Here is a 15,476-nt window from a genome sequence, read left to right as displayed (position 1 = left end):
AAAAAAACATGCGGAAACCTTTAAACCCGTAAATATTTCAACCATCCTACGAGTACGCATTACAAGCAGTGAAACTCAAGAACACACGTCTTCGCGTAATCTCAGCTCATTTTAAAATTTCTCAGCGTATATAAGGGGAATCCTCAGCGCTTGACTGATGGATATATGCTCTGTCCGGTGCAGTCTGGACCTTGGCCGATGGTGTGAAGGGGAGGGTGTATCTTAAGCGGTCTTATGAGAACAAGACTGAGGTTTATGTGGAATAGAAGGAAAAACAAAATCTGGGTGAATATATATTTTCCTATCTGCCGCTGTTTCTTAAAAATCTTCCAAAAAAGTGCCATTAATTCTATTCTCCCAAATTATGTTTCGCTATAAAATTTTCACATGCCAAAGGCAACAATGTACATCACAAATCGCGTTGTCGTGAATAGCTGCGGATTGATATCGACCCCCTGGGGTCAGCACAAAGGCATTGCGAATTTCGTATATCTTTCTATTAATTTGATGTTTCACCTCAAGATTTCAACCACGGTAGAGGAGTCTCGAATTTTTCGAATCCCTCTGTAAAATCTACAACTTCTTCGAAAGCTTCCAATCGGTGGGTTCATTAGGAACGCTAAAGTAGTTAAACACAAGCGTCTAGAATTAACTATTACGTGTTGATTAGAATGTCCGTTGACGCTGTCATGTCTCGTGCCACTTTTTTTGCAACCGTTTCTCTGTTGAAGTAAGTTGATGTCACCAAACTATACTGACTTTCTTCATTTTTTTCGTTATCTTTGGCCCAACCCAATGGTCTTTGAGGAAAAGAAAATCGGGAAACGCCGGCGCGCTCGATTATTACGGCTTTATTCTGAATTCATATTTATGATCACCATACCAATAGTCATCATGAGCTGAGTTAAGCCTACTGGGCGCCAGTGGCATCTGCCAATAATCCCCAGCAATCCCTGTTTGTACCGGCCGCGGCAACTGTATCTCGGCAGCACTCTCTTGCACCTGATTCTCTTCCCGGCGTCCGCAACGCTATCCATTAATCTATAAACCAATCGATCAGTCTAGCCTGTCGCGCCAGGCGTGATGTAAAGTTGAATGAAAGTAGTTTGAATCCGCTCAAATAATTTGCGTTTTTTTCTTTCTTTTCAAGAAGAAGCGATAACTTTCTCACCGAACTGCTCCAAAGTAAAAATGGCGTCGATATAGGAATCGGCGTTGTACTGTATGCGACCGCTATGTCAGGCATTTCCCGGCCATGCAGAAATAACGCTGCCTAACAATGCCAAACGTCCAATTATACATGGAACGTAGCGACATTACCCTTTCCTCCGGGCTTCCTCATCGATCTTTCTTTCTCTATTACTCCTCGCGATAAAATAAGGGTCGAAACCTCACAGTGCATATAAAAAACAGGAATTTTTGCCATTGTTCTCCACGTCTATTAAAACAATATTTCATGTAACACTTAATTTCGTTCAGTGGGTGATCACTCGTGAAACCTCTCCTGCAATCGGCTACGACGCTGCCGTGCTTTGCGCATCCGCTGATGTTCTGACCACCGCTAACCGTGAGATGTGTCACGTGAGCGCAATGGGCCAATCACTGCTGCGGGAGAGACTTAAAATACGGAGTATTCATAAAAGCCAGGAGAACGGCGGCAACATGAAAGAATGGCGCTTTAGGTGGGCTAGAGCTATGAGAAGCCATATGAACATCTGTGTAGGCTCTCAAATGAATGTTGCACATATGATCACGTGGTACAACTGGGCATCTCATAAGGTGCAATCATGTGGGTGAGAGCGAAGAAAAGTGGGTGACATTTATTTTCTCCGCATTTTTTTTTTCGGACGTCAGGCAATTTTCCCTGCTTACTATTAAAGGCTTGTGCGTAGTCCGTGCCGTGTACACGAAATGACGTCATCATATACGTGACAGGCCTCACAGCCGTGGCGCCAGAACGTCACAATATCGCATGACGCAAGCGCTATGACTGCGCACTCTAGTAACTGAAGCCAGGGTCCATAACCCACTGGTAAAGTGGCCGGCGCATCACGTCATAAATGAAACCTCTTATACATCACTTCTAAGGCCTCTTTATATATATCATGATCCTTCTTAAAATAGGGCGCTGCAATATATGCCTCAGTATGCAAATGCCACCTCGTTTCTATTAATTGGTTGTAATTTTATTAATTCGTATTATTAATTGACCTACTGCAGATTTCAATCACGTGCTAAAGCAAAGGTGCTTTTATTGCGTTCGTCCGTCTGCCGTCAAGTACTGGTTCGCATCATGAGTGAGTTGGAAATAGGGGCAATCCAAGCTTTCTACAGTCTAACTGCCGATTTCCTGGCAACACTCTGCAACACGGTGTCTGCTCAAATACATACACGAGCGCACGCCTGCGAGAAAAATAGACACGCGAAGCCGCGCTACATTACGCGATTACGACTGAATCAATAAGCAACCGGTTCGAGCGGAGCCTAGGCGCTAAATTAAATCTCGAGAGCTAAGCAACTCAGCGAGAAAGAAGGCGACAGCCAGTGTTGTCGACTTATTTTCCACCTGCCCAGTCTCATTGTTTGGCTCGAAGCACGAATGGCGCAAACAACAGAGAACAGGCAGAACAGCGGGAACGCAAAAAAAAAATAAAAGAAAGTGCACCTCCGTCGAAAGATTACACGGTCTTCCGATAGAAGCGGAGAGCTTCACGGTGGAACTTTGATTTTAAGGCGAAACGAAAAATAAAAAAAGTAGATACTAATAAAAACGCCTACGGAACGCTCAATGAGAAGAAAAGAACTAAGAGAAGGGTCTGAGGGGGAAGTTGGAGGGGGGGGGGAGATTTAGAAGCTTTTTAGTCGATCCGACGAGGCATGGCGTTCTCTCAGAGAAGAGAAAGAATTTCTTGGTTCTGTTGCGAGTCGGCATTTTTTTTTCTGTTTAGTTATTAGCTCGCCAGCAAAGATGCGCCGTCAAAAGAAATCGGCCGAAAGTGAGTAGGAATCGAGAGCAGAAAAGAAGAGAGAAGCACACCCAGGATCGATGTCGATCGTGTTTCCACCACTCCGTAGAGAGGCGACGCGAAAAAGCTGTTTGCTGCGGGACAGGAATTGAAGCGAAATAGCAAAAATGAAAAGGTTGGGAAGAAAGTAGAAGTGCTGTAAGAGCGGAAATTCTGTGATTAGAGGAGAAAAAAAAAACAAAGCGAACTACGTGGAAACACGTTTCTACGCCTGCATTCCGTGTTTCGAGAAAACACCCGTTACGCTTTAAAAAGTTTCGATCCAACTTTTACTTTTCACTTCTTTTAAACGTATGCTACGCCTCCCCTGTGCCCCTAGCGTTGGGGCGAAATGAAAGAAATGTATAGAGCCGCATAACACCTGAAGCAACCGTAGCTGAGTTTGGCTCCATTGTGCAATTACAGAAACGCCGCTTTTCAATGAGGGCTCTGATTTAGCTCCCGTATATTCGTTTGTTTCCTTGCTTCTTTTTTTTTCTTGGCAAGTGCGTGCTGTTTCCATTCTTCCAGTGCGCCCTTTCAAATGGAATAAAACGTACCGGCTGGAAATTCGTTCATCGCTTCAACAAGCGGCCTCTCGGGAGTACCGACTGAAAGGTGTATATGGTGAGAATGATTAGCACGCCGCGTTCCTGCGAAATTAACGCACCTCATCAGCGAGGAAGGTATTGTGTTCGGCCTGAATTACCGGTTTTACACCTCCAGTTCAGATACTCTCAGACATCTCTACCAACACCGAAGAACTCATTCCCAATGATTGCCAAGGTACGAGTTTCTGACCGCGCTCCAATTTCATTTGCACATCAAGCTGGTGTCCCAAAATGCGTCTTTCTCATGCTTAACGAGCTTAGCACATGTATGTCCGCGGTGACGTTTGCCTCTCGGCACTGTAAGCACTACGTTTCATTGCAGGGTGAAGAGTCCGGGACGAAGCGTAAAAAAATTCTTCAGCGCGGCTAGGCAAATCAGTTCACTGATTAGCTTGGAAGCATGAGGCGACACCCATGTTCTGTCCCCTGAAGCGAATGTCAGCTGACTGGGTAAAGGCAAAAGCTAATTCCTTTCTGTTGTTTTTGGGGAAGGGGAGGAATTTAATTCTGTGTCCGAATGTGCGCTAGTAATATGCGCATATTACACGAACACCTTAACGCAGGCTTCTCTTGTAGGTGAAGCCTCAGAGAAAACACAGAATAAACCCCGTGTGGTGACGAATTCATAGGCTATGGCTCCGTAACAACGGAGCGGCAGACGGTCGACATGCGCTTTCGGCAAATTTGGAATCAATAAAATCGATGATAGAGGCCCTGTTGTCAACTGGCGAATGGGAAAAACTAGAATTGCAGGTCTTTGCATTTGGCACTACAGGTAACCGAGATCCACTCACTTCATCAGCCAGGAAGGTATTGTGTTCGGCCTGAATTACCGGTTTTACAACGCCAGTTCAGATACTCTCAAACATCTCTGCCAACACCGAAGAACTCATTTCCAGTGATTACCAAGTGTTCCTGACTGCGCTCCAATTTCATTTGCATATCAAGCTCGTGTCCCAAAATGCGTATTTCTCATTTTTAACGATCTTAGTACATATATGCATGCGGTGACGCTTTGCCTCTCGACATTGTTCCGACAGTTCCGACCTCACCTATACACACTTCGCCTTATCATCGTGATATAGCATCATGCCCTGCTGTGCTGGCTCATAGGGCTGAAATGTTTGACAGTATTAAAAGAAATTTCGATAATTTAATTAGTAATGGCAATGACGACTTTTCACGTCGTAGTTTTCTGTTTCATTTTGTCTGGTGAAAAACTCTCTGTTGGACTGAAAAATTCAGGCACATTTTTTATTGCTCTCTCGGAATCGCTGCCAGTACTGAGAAATAAACAAACCAAGACTATAATGCTGATGATAAAAGCGTTTTTTTGTTTATTTCATTTTCGAGCAGGTATATAAAATATCTGCACCAGGGACGGAAGGTGAAGGCTACAACACCCGACCAGGCCTTTGTCTCTCTGTAGCTGCGTGTAGTTAACTTCCAAATAGAAAACATTACAAGTAAGCAGTTATCTCAGTCGACCACTAAATATAAATATGAATATTTTTAACCATAGGTACATAATTAAAATCCATCTAATCCTTTATATGTTCAAAAATACGTGTCAAAAATGTGGAAAATTTCATGTACACCTGTTTAAATCCATTAGGCGTAATAATTGAACAGAGAACCTAGTTAATGTGGACACTCAAAAACAAATTTTACATTCATGTTCTGAAGCTCCATCCGGGCTATGAGAGACGTCACAGCGATGGGCTGAGAATTACTTTCGAGCCCCTGAGCATATGAATAACCGCGAAAATAACAAGCAACCTGCGGAACAGGGAGGTAAACAGTGTTTCAGGTTGTACGCACACGATCCTACTCCCGGTGTGGGAGAGAGAACACGTGCTAAGAAAGAGAGAAGCCGATGGTGCTCACAGGCGGAAGCGCTCGTTCCAGCGCGGGTTGAGCGTCGCCGGCTTGACGGTGGTGGTGCGGATGAACTTCGCCGGCACGGTGGCGCCCTCGAGCGACCCGCTGCGGGGCTCCCGCTTCTTGAACGAGGCGCCCAACTTGCGCAGCGAGCGCCGCGGGGAGCCCGTGGCGCTGCCGGCGGGAGAACGGCCTCCCGCCGGAGGTTCCTCGTCCGAGCCGCAGCCGCTGGTGGCGCTGCTGCTGCGTCGGCGCCGCCTCTGCGGGTCCACGTTGCTGCGAGAACAGGAGTTTAATAATAATAATAATAATAATAATAATAATAATAATAATAATAATAATAATAATAATAATAATAATAATAATAATAATAATAATAATAATAATAATTTATTTTGTCACCATCAACAGCAGCACCGGCGAGAGAAGCCGGTATAAGCCTTTAGATGGATTGTAGGACCATGTTAAAAAAACACATAGTAACAGAAAAGCATGAATCACGAGTTTATAGCAAAGAATATATATTAATAATAGTGATAACAATGGCTTTATTTGCCTCGCTTTTATATGATGCTGTAGGCCTACAGAAAAAAGCAGCCACTTTGACAGCTTGACAAAGCCGCAGGACCTCGCAATGGCAACATCACGTTGCACTTGCAATAAAGCATTTTATATAAACAAACAAAAATACATATATACAATTACAGACATCCCCAAAATTGCACTCATTGCAAAATTCAAGCATACAAGGAAAGGAAACAAATATTGTCTTTCAGTTGTGGACATAGGCATTTTTGAACGGGAAACAGTTTATGAGCGAAATTTTTTTTTTTTCATATATTGCGAGATCTCACTATAACATTGACTATAAGCACACATCTCCCGCCGGCAGACTTGAGCTTTATTACTATTAACATTTTCGCTAACATCAAAAGCGTTCGCCATTGGTTTTTTGTGACAGTCTCAACTGCTCGATGCGGATGATGGAGAGGCTGTAAAAGAAATATTTTGCAACACATCAGAAGAATGGACCATTATCTTCAATATTTCTGTACCAGTGCCTTAACGTTTTCGAATATTAAAAATTTCTCAAGAATGTTGGACAAGCACTGATAACAAGATCAATTTGGCCTGCATCGATAGGTTACGGCGTTGTAATAACAAAGACGCTACGCTGACTGAAAATCTTATGAGCTAGAAATGATATAAATAAATAAATAAAATGCAGGTAAGGCCTCCACTGGCCGTAAATGCACACAATGCGACCACAAGAAGGGAATTGATGTATTTAGGCCTGTTTTCTACATCTGACTTAAGATGGGATATACATGTTAACTAATTTCGCAATAAAGAAGCTTCTGTTTTGTGTTTCTTGAGGCGGAATTTCAGTCATGTAGCATGTAATCTAGAAACACAGCTATATTTCACTCATGTACGATCAGTTCCTGAATAAGCATGCGCTTGTTCGGACCCACATACATCTCAGCTGATAAGTAAATGAGAAAAATTCAGAATGGGGAAGTCGTGTTTTTTTTAACGAAATTACAGCCGGAAACATAGCATGAAGAAACAAAACATAATCTTAACTGGCAAGAGTTAAACGATCGCAGAAATAATACTATATGCGAATATTTGCGCAGTATTTATTATTCTAGATTAGGCACTAGCTGCGAACAGTATATCCAGGCACAAAACTACCTATAAAGTGACTGGACCATGGCTTGGAGGTCTCGGAATTTTCTGAGAAGGGCGACGTCTTTCGATAATCATTTTTTTTTGTTGGAACTCAAAGATACGAACAGTTTTCAATCCAGCATTGTATACATCACATCAAATTATGTTTTTCCATACTTGTAATAAATTTGTTCGAATCTATATTTAACATATGTAGCCCCCTGCTGTAATGCCCGGGAGATGAAGGAAACCATTTTTAAAAAATGGCAGCAATAGCTACTTCTTAACGCGGTTCTGTGAAGTTAGGCTAACCCGCCATTAACTTCTGTGTGGTGATCCCTTAGTTTTTTTTTATCATTAAGAAGGGAACTACAAAAAAAAAACACGAACGAGCGGGGAGCAGCACAGGTGCAGACTCGCAACTGATTTTGAAGCGAAAAGCTTCACTACGCTAGGTAAAGCAGTGGTCGCATAGGCCGGAGAATGACCTTGAACGACCTTCAGCTCAGCCACGTTAGCCGTGTATGACCATATGTGGTACAGTCATGGTGTCGAACCCTTGACCGCTGACCTTGACCAATGACCTTTAGTTGACCTTTGACCTCAAGAACATCCGATGGGGTGATGTGAAGCCACGTAATGACATCCGATGGCGGTGTCGTAAGACGATGTGATACCACGTCATAGCCACGTGGTCGTGGGGTATATATAGAACGGCTGTCGCGAGCATGTAGCGGAGCTGCCATGAACGAGCCTGAGATGCTTAGCAAGCATGCTTGCTAGCCAAGTTAACATACTGCCAATTTTTTCATTCGGGAGTACGCACTTTTTATGCATCCATGTCTGTCAAATCATGAATTAAGCGAGATTCAGAAGCTTCCTTTGTTTCGAAAACCAGGTCATAGACTGATTGTGCACACAATCGCCCGCTTTACTTACAATTAAAGAAAAAAAGACGGCAAGTTCGCGCGCCACCAAGTCTTGCATATTCATCAAAGTTTTTGTGGTAGTCAGCAAAGACTGGCATGGCTTGTTGCGCGTAGCCGTAGGGCATGCATTGCAATTCAGGGGTAAATTAAACCCTGCTTTGTTTTCCATCTAAAGCTGCTGTTCCCTTAGCCGTTCATATATACAACGGTCGGGCCGTTGTATAAATGAACGGCTGAGGGCACAGCAGTGTTATTAAAAACGTTTAGCGCGGAAACACCAGCTTGCTATAAAAACAAAACGGGGTTTAATTTCCTCCGGCATTGCGGCGTCCGCCCTAATTTACGCAAAACAAGCCATGCCAGTCTCTGCTGACTGGCACAAAAACTTTGATGACATGTCGACACCAGGGGGCACCTGAACTTTCCGAGATTTTTTTTTCGCACGCAAGGAAGGATACCCTTGTGTAAGCGACCCGTCTATCACTCTGTATAGGAAAGGAAGGAAGTTAGTGATTCTCCCTTAATTCATGATTTTTCAGGCATGAAGGAACGTATAAATTCTGCGTACCATCGATTAAAATTAGTTCTGGTCCTGTCCTGGTTCCTACTCGACCACGTTTATTTTGCGGAGTTCTTTTCGTAATGATGCACGACCAGCTCCACAGACAGTGTGCTTTCTTCTTTCCATCGTTCACGACACTAGTTTGAATCTAGTGGTGGCAAGAACGAAGTTCGCTTTTAATTCAATTTCCTCCGCAATAAATGCGCGCTCTGCTCCAGAACAGACATCAACACAGCCACAAGTAGCTATACAATCGACTTTCCCAAGCATAGAAACTCGATGACGTTATCGTAAGTGTCCGTTTAATATGCAGGGTCTAGAGTAAAAGGGGTAGCCCAAGAGCCCCTTCATATTTTTAGAAATCATGATATCAGCCATTTTGGTAACGCCTCTTTATAGCCAGCCGCTGCTCTGCGCGTGAATCTGAGGGCGTGTTAAACTGGCACCAATGACATTTTCCGATCACTTGCCGCGGTGGCTCAGTGGTTAGGGCGCTCGACTACTGATCCGGAGTTCCCGGGTTCGAACCCGACCGCGGCGGCTGCGTTTTTATGGAGGAAAAACGCTAAGGCGCCCGTGTGCTGTGCGATGCCAGTGCACGTTAAAGATCCCCAGGTGGTCGAAATTATTCCGGAGCCCTCCACTACGGCACCTCTTTCTTCCTTTCTTCTTTCACTCCCTCCTTTATCCCTTCCCTTATGGCGCGGTTCAGGTGTCCAACGATATATGACACAGATACTGCGCCATTTCCTTTCCCAAAAAAAAACAATTATTATTATTATTGATATTAAGGGGTACCATTAAAGCTGATGTTACCATGAGAGTGGAGCTTGCGGAAAACGTTCCTGCAATTAATTAAGACCAGGGTGCTTATAGACAGATACAACTCAAGAATGAAGCGGCAGACGCCCCTCAAAGGAGGCCTTCCAGCCAATGGCGTCGACGGATTTCCACGACGCCACAGTTAATCCGATTAAGCCATAGTATTCTCCTTTCATCCGCCGTACCCAGCGATGTCACATTAGCAAGTACAAGGGAATTAACCAGAATGTCACTCAGGATTGGTCGACGCCATTGGCTGGCAGGCTTCCTTTGAGGGGTATTTGCCCCTTGGTTTTGAGTGATATCCGACTATAGTAGCAAGAAAAGATTAGATTTAAGCAGAGTCCAACGCTTCTTGAAGCAGTCAGCCGTTATATTTGGGTCGTCTTCGGTGAAGCTATCGTTATCGGCCGACGACTAAACAGAGCAGGTTACCGTAACCTCCTCTCCGCGCATTACTCTTGTGCTCTTAGAGACACTGGCGAAGAGAAACCCACCTTAAAAGGAATTTGGGAGAAACTAAAAGTTGCATACACCATTAAATTAGCGATTTTCAATGAAAACGAAGCTGCTGGAAACTAGGCTAGAAAAGAAACCAGTTGGCGCAACCAGCGGTCGTTTCCACACGTATACGCTGCGGTAATGTCAGGTGAGACTTGTTCTATAGTGGAAAATTGAAAACGAAAGTTTGCGCTCCCGAATATTGATTTAACGGGCCAGTGGTTCTAGGGCCCGGTGCAAATCCCTACGGTATGGGTAATAAGGGGAGGTAGTGGCAACGTTGTATTAGTCTCCCAGTGTTTCTTCGCGACACTGGACTGCACTCTTGCTTAGAAAACATGCCGAACACATTTTGTACGAAGAAATGCAGTCCAGGTTCGTGAACAAGCCCCACCCAATTCCCCCCCAAGTCCGCCCCAAGCACCCCCCCCCCCCCCCCCCCCGAGTCTATAACACGGGTGTTTTATTCCTGAAGTTGTACCTACAATGAATTTAAATGTTTGAATTCATATTCCAGTGGAAGTTGAAAGTGTATACATGCAATATTCAATTCAATTCAATTCTTTTTATTATCATTTCTTCAGTACAGTACATAACATCACTGTCTGGATCCTTAGCCAAAGGCTAGTTATGGATCCATGCAATAAAAGCAAAGAGATTAGTGAGGACAAATGATTTCTACTGCATGCCAAAATAATACACATAAGAATGGTGGAAAAATGCAAAGCGTACAAGCAAGATGGTTCAAATTACAGAAATACAAGAGGGCTCATGACAGAAAAACATATGAAGACAGGAACAGCATTTTTTATACAAAATAAACGCAGTTGCCTATAAAGGAGAATAGAGTAGGCTCACCCGGCAGGCTGGATGCCCAGCATGCAGTAAGGGTCGCTGTAGCCGTTGGGGTCCTTGGCCTCGAGCCCCTGCGCCTCGACCACGGTCACGTTGAGCACCGGGATGGGCGGCTTCTCCTCGCGGGCCAGCGCCAGGAGTCGCCGGTGGTTGTCGGCCGGCATGCCGAACGCCGCCTGGGCGTACGCATGCAACTCGCCGGGGCTGACGCCACCCGAGCAGCCAAGCTTGTGCTCCACCGTGTACAGCACCTCCACGTACAGCTCCTCCCACTGGGGTTTTAAACAAAGAGCGTCTGCCTCAGAGAGGAGGCTGACAGTGGGAGCTCCAACCGCCGTGGGGTCCCAGTGGCTCCGGTTGGCCGATCACTGGCCGGAGGGGCCACGTTTCGATGAAGGAAAACCGCACCAACACCCGAGTCCTTGTCGATGTCAGTGCACGTCAACTAATCTCAGGTGGCCACAAATTAAGTCTGGGGAATTCGGCTGCGCTGCCTCACGTAGCCCCCCCCCCCCCTTCCCGTTCAGCTGAGGACCATAAAACATCACACACCATACAACACCATATAGACCTCCTTAACAAAAATTTCTTCATATACTCCGTAGTCAATCTGCAGGCAATTTACGGACCGTCTATTAGCATATTTGTTTTTCCCTCCAGGCAGGAGTCGCCGGATTATCCGCCGTTGCGGCGATTTTCTCTGCGCATGAAACAGACGTTGAACCGTATGTTCTTCCCTATTCTGTCATTTTCATAGCTTTGGGTTGAAGTTCATGTGTGATAATATACATTTCCCCGAGCAAAAATGCGCAGTTCCGTGTGCCAACTTTAGTGTGCGCGGTCGCCTCGTCAAGGAGGTATTACACGGTTCAGGAGATACGGGAACAAGGGAGTTTGTTGTATGGTAAACGCTGTCTCCGTCGCTATCTAGATATCTTATGCACGTGCGCCTGTGCCATAAAGGCCATGCGGCCAAGGAGATGAACATTCTCTAGTATGTGCCATCTGTGGCCTCATTGGGCACTTCTCGCATGATCTGATGCAGGGAAGATACATAACGCTACGTTACGGTACTTCGCTACGTTTCTGTTACTCTACAGCGCCCCTATAAGACTCTCGCGCAGTTTGTGCCAAAATAAAAATAACGAATTTTACAGTTCCACTGCACCGAACGGTTCACTCGTTTATCGAGTCCTGGCTGTGTGATTTTATTTATTTATTTTTTGTTAGTCTGCTTGTACAAGAAGCTAAAGGGTTCTGTACGAAAGGCGCTTTCCTGCGCTTGACTGTGTCAGGAACCCCATGCAAACTGTACGCGGAGGAAACAGCGCTACAGAACACAAAATACACGTAATTCAATTTCTACTCTCGTAGGAAATAAAGATAATAAACAAATCGTAAGCACAGCCGCCGCGGTGGCTGAGTGGTTATGGCGTTCGGCTGCCAGCCCGAAAGACGCGGGTTCGATCCTGGCCGCGGCGGTCGAATTTCGATGGAGGCGAAATTCTAGAGGCCCGTGTGCTGTGCGATGTAAGTGCACGTAAAAGAACCCCAGGTGGTCGAAATTTCCGGAGCCCTTCACTACGGCGTCCCTCATAGCCTCAGTCGCTTTGGGACGTTAAACCCCCATAAACCAAACCACAAATCGTAAGCAGACATAATAGCAACAAGAAATAGAAAACATAATTTTCAACACTGGCTGCATCTACATCTCATTCCGCGCATTCCAGACACAACTGCGCGTGTGTAACAAAATTAAATAAAAAATAAGACTATCAAATACATGTACTAAATAGAAAACACATGTTTCAACTCGACACTCAATCAGTGAAAACAACAGCACTCTCATGAAATTTAAAGAAACTCTGCTTCGGTCAACGTGCCCTTATATGCAGCTACTGACCCGTGCCGCTCGGTGAATAAAAGACCTGCAGGAAAGCCTGCCCACTCCGCACGTCCTCATTCTCGACGGCGCCGATTGATCACAGCTTTCGTGTCCGAAACAGAATAAAAATGGCCCGACGGCGTATACGTTCTTTCGCGGTGGCTGCTACCATCGATATCTGCGCAGCGAATGCCCTGTCGCCACATCTCGCGGGAATCGGGGCTCTTCGATCACACCGCTTGCGAGACTTCCCACGGGACCCGTGAATCAAAATCCGTCACTGTTGGCTGGTTGAAACCCCGGAAGTTAGCCGACTGCCGCGCCACTCAAGTCAATCGGACGAACTGGTTAGCAGTGTTAAAAACATACAAAAAAGAGGATTTTCCACGCGCCTTCAGTAGTGAACCGCGAGCTGATTGGTAGACATCGCAATCTGCTAATTTACACAAGGCGGCCTCGGAAAATGGCCGTGTTTCGATTTTCGATTAGAAGCTTCGCAAATAGTACGGTTCAAGAACTCCAGTGAGGTTGGGCGGGGCGCTGACTAGTTCGTCTAAAAGAACAACTTACAGGGCAAAATAATTTATATGTAAAATGTTCCTCCTGTATTGTATCTGTAGTAATCAAAAACCGAAATTCCTTTCAAAGCTAAAAAGAACATGCACGCAACAATGGAAACGCAATGAACACGAACAGACCGATCCTGCCTTATTGCGCTTGCGTACTTCTTGCGGCGGGTATTAAGCCTGCAGTTATCACCTGTTCATCGTCGTGTTTAGGTGAGACCACTGTCATGGTGCGCGATCGACAGCATTCAGCTTGCCACGACAAGTAGCAAGTGCAGGCGGCTGACCCCAGACAACGCGAGTAGGATAGGACAGGGCCACTGGTTAGAGGTCCTCATATGAGAGGCATATGCGGCTACGTGCTTCAGCTGTGTCCCATAGCAGCAGGCGTCAGCTCTCTTTTAAAGTTTACTTCGGGAGTGTTTTTGAAATGTTTTCAGCTTTCTGCTAGTTCCCGATTGGTAACTAAGATGAACTGTTTAGTCACGGATTTTGAAGCGAAACCTGCACTAGGCTAGGTAGAGCCGCGTTTCCTGTGGCACTAAATTTGCGAGTTAAAGGTCATTGATGGCTATAAGTAGCACCACACCTAAGCCCTTCAGCCTAACCTTGTGGACCATTTTGGTGTCGCACCACGTGGTCATGACCTTTGACCTTGACCTTTGACTTCACGATGACCCTTGGCCTTTGTATGAACTTTAAGTCTTGTGTAAGAAAATGGGGGAGGGGTCATGTGATCAGTTGCGTGGATGACGCCACGTAACTATTGCTGTGAAGCTTTCGCTTAATACCATGTTTACCTATGCTAAACCTCTGCCAATTTGTATTTCCTAAATGTAGTTTCAGGACTCAAACTGAGTTTACCATGAGTTCATTTAAACAGACTCCGGCTTTATAAATCTGGAATAATCTAGCTTTCCTGATCGAACAATAAGGAGCACACTAATAATCTAATATCAAAAACAGGTGATGATCCAGATGCGTTTTCTGGCGTAAGGCCATCTCGGGATAAAATGCTCGAAAAGAACGTTACGGGTATAATAAAAATATGTAAAAATCGCTGTGGCTCGCGACAGCCCCGTGCAGTCTATAATTAAACCATCTGAACGCGCTTGAGCCCAATATAAGAACGCGGAAATTAGGAAACCTACATGAATTGTTGAAGAGACCATTTCTGTTCACGGAACTGCGAGTGCAGAAAAAAAGTCAATATTTTGCACAATTCTACTCTTAAAACAGAATTTAATTGCGCAGATTAAGCCTCAGCCGTACTAAGACAGTGAAGAAACGGAACTTTGGCCGCACTGCACGGAATTAGCGTAGACCGAACGAACGAGACAGGCGCATTTCGTTTTGGGCCAAACAACCTCGCACGGCCGAGCTGGCGGGAACATGCCCAGCGTTACTAATGCGACCACCGCTGTGCTTCCCTTTTGTCTTTTTCGGTCCGTACTCTACTGCCCCCTCCCCCCTCCCCCTCCCCCAGTAGTCCGTCTCTCAGTCGTTGTACAGCTCACCTCTTTTTTGTTGATTTGGTACTCCTGGTGAGCGATGCCCAGCTCGGTCTCTGTCGGTATGGGCTTTTCTTTGTCGGCGTCATCCTGCGAGAAGAGAGAAAGAAGAGATCAGAGGAGATAAAACGGAAAACAAAGAAAGGAAAGAAAAAGGGAACGCTAGCGGGGGGAGAAGAAGAAATGACCATCCGTCTCCCCTTACTCGTATACCTGTCGCAAATGTCTGGCGCGGGCAATGACTTTGCCTCTCGCTGATTTCGTCGTAGTCACCACCGCCGAAACGGAGGCCGAGTGTAGTATATATATATATATATATATATATATATATATATATATATATATATATATATATATATATATATATATATATATATATATATATATATATATATATATATATATATATATATATATATATATATATATATATATATATATATATATATATATATATATATATATATATATATATATATATATATATATATATATATATATATATATATACCGACGGTTCCTTTCGGAAAAAGGCATTGCTTTCCCGCACCCGGCGTGCACGCGCGCTGAACGGCATTTAACGAAGATTAATGGGCTTAGCAACGCGCTTCAAGGTGTGTCGCTATATCTACAGTTCTTGTCAAAAGTAAGCGGTTTGTACTGGAGATCTGGCC

The 15,476-nt window shown here is 44.9% G+C and overlaps 1 protein-coding gene across 11 annotated transcripts in view; it reads right to left on the bottom strand.

The window, feature by feature from the left end:
* LOC144100920 (BAI1-associated protein 3-like) overlaps positions 1-15,476 on the bottom strand; it is a 334,037-nt gene that overhangs the window by 74,173 nt on the left and 244,388 nt on the right. For all 11 annotated transcript variants that reach the window (XM_077633833.1, XM_077633835.1, XM_077633838.1 and 8 more), the window contains 3 exons: positions 14,809-14,892; positions 10,844-11,112; positions 5,504-5,773 (listed from right to left, as the gene is read on the bottom strand). In XM_077633833.1, the coding sequence (XP_077489959.1) occupies positions 5,504-5,773; positions 10,844-11,112; positions 14,809-14,892 (623 nt within the window). The remainder of the gene's footprint in view (positions 1-5,503; positions 5,774-10,843; positions 11,113-14,808; positions 14,893-15,476) is intronic.

This window comes from Amblyomma americanum, chromosome 8 (assembly GCF_052857255.1).
Source record: "Amblyomma americanum isolate KBUSLIRL-KWMA chromosome 8, ASM5285725v1, whole genome shotgun sequence".
Taxonomy (NCBI): Eukaryota; Metazoa; Arthropoda; class Arachnida; order Ixodida; family Ixodidae; genus Amblyomma; species Amblyomma americanum.
The sequence above is the reverse complement of the archived record's forward strand: the minus strand, read 5'-3'. Positions and strand labels throughout refer to the sequence as shown.